The following is a 5,464-nucleotide window of genomic DNA, read 5'->3' as shown; positions in this document are numbered from 1 at the left end:
ATCGTGACCTCAAGCCTACTGCGGACATTTATGGTAACATATAAGGGTCATATATGGTTCCAAACTTCATTATATAACCCAAAGATGTATCCCATATGGTCTCAAGACTTATCGCCACGGGGCTCCAAAACCTCAAAAAGCGTGGATTATAAGCCTTCAATTTTTGAATTTTTTACCTTTTTTCGCCCGGAAATAAAATTTGCCGAGATGTTACCATGTTTCCTAATACCCTTTGGGATTCCAATTGAGTGGGTGGAACCATCTAATATGCCTTTAAATAGTCAATTTACCAGTTCCAAACTTGCACCGATATCATGACCTCAAGCCTACCACGGACATTTATGGCAACATATAAGGGTCATATATAGTTCCAAACGTCATTAAATGACCCTTAGATGTATCCCCTAGGGTCTCAAGACTTTTCGCCACCAGGCCCCGTAACCTCAAAATTCCTCTAATTACGTGGATTATAGCCTTCAATTTTGGAATTTTTGGACCTTGATTCGCCCGGAAATACAATTCCACATTGATTTATTGGGATGATGTTGGCAACGGGTGGGATTTATTGAATTTTTTTGATTGGAGCTTGTATTATTTTACTTGGCTATGAATAATTACACAATTTCATGTGCATTTAGAATGATATATATTTCATATTTAGAGTAATAATTGCTTCTGGTTGGTAAACTTAGTTTAACAACTACAATGTAAGGTTATATTATACTCCCTTCGGCCCTAAATGATAGTCACTTTTGCCATTTTTAGTGACCCTAAATGTTAGTCACATTTGATTTTTTCAAGAACCATTAATATTATTTTTTTACCAAAATTCTCTAACATTTGCATAAATATTTCTGCAAATTTAACTTTCCCATGTACTTTAATTACTTTCTCTCTCTACTTTTTTGCATACCCAATGTAACATTACTTTATCAATGTACTATCTTTAATTATCTTTAATTCCCGTGATTTTTCTTCAAAAGTGACTATCATTCGGGGCAGGAGGGAGTAGTCTTTTTTGCTTCTGAATGAGATAAAAGTACTTGACATCCATAATTAGATTTGTAGGCCTAATACACAATAACACTAGAACTTCGTATCTATTACACATCAACAAGAAAGACCCATTTATAAAATAGTGCTATCATGCTTATGGAAATGCAAAAAAGTACTCTTCCAAACCTCTAGCTATCACAAAATGACCAACCTCTTTAATAGATTTAATCACTATGCCAATAAATTGAGTTTCAATCACATATTTTTTGTTGTAAAAAACACAAAACTAATAAAGGGATTCAAATTACTCCATCAAATTTACGCCCACTCTCGAATATATATCATGCAGTATTACTTTGTTCATATAATCTATATAATTCATTTGTAAGATAAATTAAAAGACTACAAAAAAAAAGCTCATTTATCATTTCTTTTTGTATCATTCAAAAGAGGGAATTGAGTTTCTTTTGAAAATCAAGCTTAGACATAAATTATTGGAAAGTTGCATTTTAGGGTGGGGCTCCAAATCAAAATTTTATTGTTACTTCAGAAATAAAAAAAAAATCTCTTGAAAATCAATTACTTGTTTTATATCCTACTCTAATTGGATATGAAAACATGGATCATGCTCCATATATAATTCATCTTATATATCAGCCTTAGTACTTTCACTCCTCTCATTCTTGCTTAAATGCTTAGCCTTTGTAAGTATCTCTTTCAAACACACCTATATGAACATCAATTATTTTTTTTTTATTATTTTTTTAGGCAAAATAATCATTTCAATAGAAAGATGCTAAAGTCACTAAGCCTTTTAATTTAATAGCCACAAAATTATTGATGAAAGATATTAGGAATAGATATATTTTAGTTGGTTGTCATGTAAAAGCAAAATTTGAATTGAGTAGAATAAATCACCAAATGCATTAGTTTAAGTTAAAATTATCATAGTCAAATATATGAAGTCAGTACAAAGTTAGAGTCGTAGACACATTCAGAAACAAAGACTACTTGTATTACAAGAAATCTGATGAGGCATGCTATGTGGTAGCAGCAGCTGATGTGGCAGCTTATGTGGCAGCGTGACTAATTCTGAAAACAAAAAAAAAAATTGATAGAAGTATTAAATTAATAGTGTTTGATAATAATGAAAGAATATTGGACAAAATCAAATTATTCAAAATTTTGTTTAGATTGATTAAAGTTTATTAACTCTTCAATAACACTGACCGTTATGAAAATTTCCTCTTCGTAATTAGTCATAATGGATCAAAAATGGATGTGAAAAGATCGTACCGAAGGAGAATATGAGAAAGGAATGGAGGAGTTCATTTCTTTTGCAATTAAACATTCTAAACATCCGAATAGAATAATATGTCCATGTGTTGAATGTTGCTTTCAAACCCGACTTAGTGCTGAAGAACTAAGAGATCATTTGACCATTTATGGAATAGATGAAAACTACACGAATTGGGTTCAACATGTAGAGGTTGGAGATGTTTCTCTTGATTGGGGTGGTGCTCACGATGACACAAATGAAGACAACACCTGGGAAGGAGGAGATCACTTAGAGGAGTTGACGCGTGTGATTGAGGAAGAATTACAAGATTGCCCAGAAATGCTTGATAACATAACTAATGATGCAAAAACACCCTTATATCCCGGTTGTACAAAACACACAAGATTGTCAACTATCTTAAAATTGTACAACATGAAAGCTGGCAACGGTTGGAGTGATAAAAGCTTCACAACGTTACTTGAATTTTTAAAAGATGTGTTGCCTGAGGACAATAAAATTCCAAGTAGTTCATATGAGGCCCAAAAGATGTTGCGTTCAATGGGCATGAGCTATGAGAGATACACGCATGTCCTAATGATTGCATTTTATATCAAAAGGAGTATGCATCTTTAACAAAGTGTCCTGAGTGCAACGTGTCTCGATACAAGAAGAAAGATAAGGTTCCTGCCAAAGTGTTATGGTACTTTCCCATTGTACCAAGATTTCGATGTTTGTTTAGTAGTCCAGAAGATGCAAAGAACTTGACTTGGCATGCAAATGGGAGGATTAAGGATGATGGTTTGCTTAGACACCCTGCCGATTCTCCGCAATGGATCAAAATTGACAAAGAATTTCCTGAATTTGCTGGTGAAGATAGAAATCTTCGTCTTGCACTCGCTACCGATGGCATGAACCCATTTGGCAGTCAAAGTAGCTCATATAGTGTATGGCCTGTTATTCTGGTTATATATAACTTTTCTCCAGAGTTGTGCATGAAAAGAAAATATATGATGCTATCTATGTTAATCTCAGGGCCAAAAAAACCCGGGAATGACATAGATGTTTATCTTGCGCCCCTTATTGAAGACTTGAAGATGTTGTGGGACATAGGTGTTGAAGTGTTTGATGCATCTCATAACGAGAATTTTAATTTAAGGGCTATGCTTTTTGGGACAATCAATGATTTCTCTGCGTATGGAAATCTCTCTAGATATAGTAACATAGGATATAAGGCATGTCCTATATGTGATGATGGTATGTGTGACATGTATTTGAATCACAGTAACAAAGTTATTTATCATGGTTATCGTCAATTTCTGCCATCAGACCATCACTATCGTAGACTAAAAAAAGCTTTTAATGGTAAGATAGAAGAGGGTAAAGCACCTAAGCCACTAACTGGTGATCAAGTTTTTGAAAAGGTAAAAGGGTTGGAAGTCAAATTTGGAAAACAAAACGCAAATCTTCTTCCCAGCACTGGTTATAAGAAGAAGTCAATATTTTTTGACCTTCCATATTGGAGCTCTTTGTATGTGCGACATTTTCTTGATGTCATGCACATTGAAAAAAATGTGTGTGATAGTCTTATTGGAACTTTGCTTAATGTTCGTGGAAAGACCAAAGATGGTAAAAAGTCAAGATTGGATCTCGTTAACTTAGGCATTAGAGAAGAACTAAAACCTCAGACTAAGAATAGGCGTACATATTTACCTCCAGCCTTTCATACGTTATCAAAGAAAGAGAAGGTTGCTTTTTGTGAATTCTTAAGGGGAGTTAAAGTTCCTGAGGTTTATTCTTCAAATATTAGTAGTCTTGTGTCTATGAAAGACTTAAAATTAATAGGTTTAAAGTCTCATGATTGTCATATTCTACTAGAGCATATCTTGCCAGTTGCTTTGAGGTCTATTTTACCAGAACGTGTTCGACGAGCCATCACAAGACTTTGCTTTTTTTTTTGCTGAAATATGTCGCAAAGTTATCGACCTTCAAAACTAACCAATTTGCAAAAAGAACTTGTTGTCACTTTGTGTGAGCTTGAGATGTTTTTTCCACCATCTTTTTTTGACATTATGGTTCTTCTAACTGTTCATTTAGTTAGAGAAACACAATTGTGTGGGCCGGCATATTTGAGATGGATGTACCCAATTGAGCGCTTTATGAAGATCTTAAAAGGGTATGTGATGAATTGAAGTCGTCCAGAAGGTTGCATGGTTCAACGATCCCTAGCTGAAGAAGCTGTTGAATTTTGTAGTGAATATCTCTTTAATGTTGACCCTATTGGTCTACCAAAGTCGCGAAGCATCACATCAACGGGTAAGGGAATTGTGGGAAATGTAGTGATATCCATATCTCGTGATGAATGGCGTCAAGCACACCTTTTATGTTCTTCACAACTGCTCTGAAGTTGAGCCTTATGTTGATGAACACATGGCTTTCTTACGGGACTTGAATCCTACTAGAAACCAAGCATGGTTAGCTTCTGAACACAATCAAACTTTTGTTAATTGGCTACAAATAAAGGTTGCTGAAGATTTGAACAGGAGACCAGATTCTGTTTCTTAAAGACTGAAAGCTTTGTTTCGAGGTCCCCGTATGGAAGTCGTATCTTATTCTGCATATCAGATAAATGGATTTACTTTCTATACAAAGGAACGAGATAATCAAAGTACTATGCAAAACAGTGGTGTGGCTCTTGAGGCTGAGGCTATGCATATATCTAGTGCAAAAGACAAAAATCCTATTTTTGCTAGCACGTCATATTATGGGTTTATTGTGAGCATGTGGGAGTTAGATTACAATATGTTTAGGTTACCCGTCTTCAAATGTATGTGGGTTGAGAATAAAGGCATCCAAATTGATAATATGAAGTTCACCCGAGTTGATTTCCGAAGGGCTAGCTATACTTAGGAGCCATTTATATTAGCATCTCAAGCAAGACAAATTTTCTTTGTTACTAACCCAAAGGATAAGAATTGGAGCATTGTCTTATCGACAAACAGAAAAAATGTGCTAGGAATTGGGTCAGAAAAAACAGAGCAAGTAAGCAATTGAAAGGAAAAATAGGCTAAGAACCGATAGATTGTATTGCAAGTCAGAGAAACTACAATACAACTCCTTTCTATTGAGAGGAAAGGATGCTCTCCCAAGGAATGAATTCCACAATGATTTTCTAGATACATTCCCCCTCCA

General features: G+C 34.8%; 1 protein-coding gene across 1 annotated transcript; it reads left to right on the top strand.

Annotated features, from left to right (window-relative positions):
• Positions 1–2,314: 2,314 nt before the first annotated feature.
• On the top strand, positions 2,315–5,182 carry LOC145594185 (uncharacterized). The gene is made up of 3 exons (XM_081650519.1): positions 2,315–2,863; positions 2,914–4,175; positions 4,840–5,182. The coding sequence occupies exons 1-3, from the start codon at positions 2,315–2,317 to the stop codon at positions 5,180–5,182; spliced, it is 2,154 nt and encodes a 717-aa protein (XP_081506645.1).
• The last annotated feature ends 282 nt before the right edge of the window (positions 5,183–5,464 follow it).

The sequence above is a fragment of the Chenopodium album genome, chromosome 19 (assembly GCF_948465745.1).
Source record: "Chenopodium album chromosome 19, dcCheAlbu1.1, whole genome shotgun sequence".
Taxonomy (NCBI): Eukaryota; Viridiplantae; Streptophyta; class Magnoliopsida; order Caryophyllales; family Amaranthaceae; genus Chenopodium; species Chenopodium album.
The sequence above is the reverse complement of the archived record's forward strand: the minus strand, read 5'-3'. Positions and strand labels throughout refer to the sequence as shown.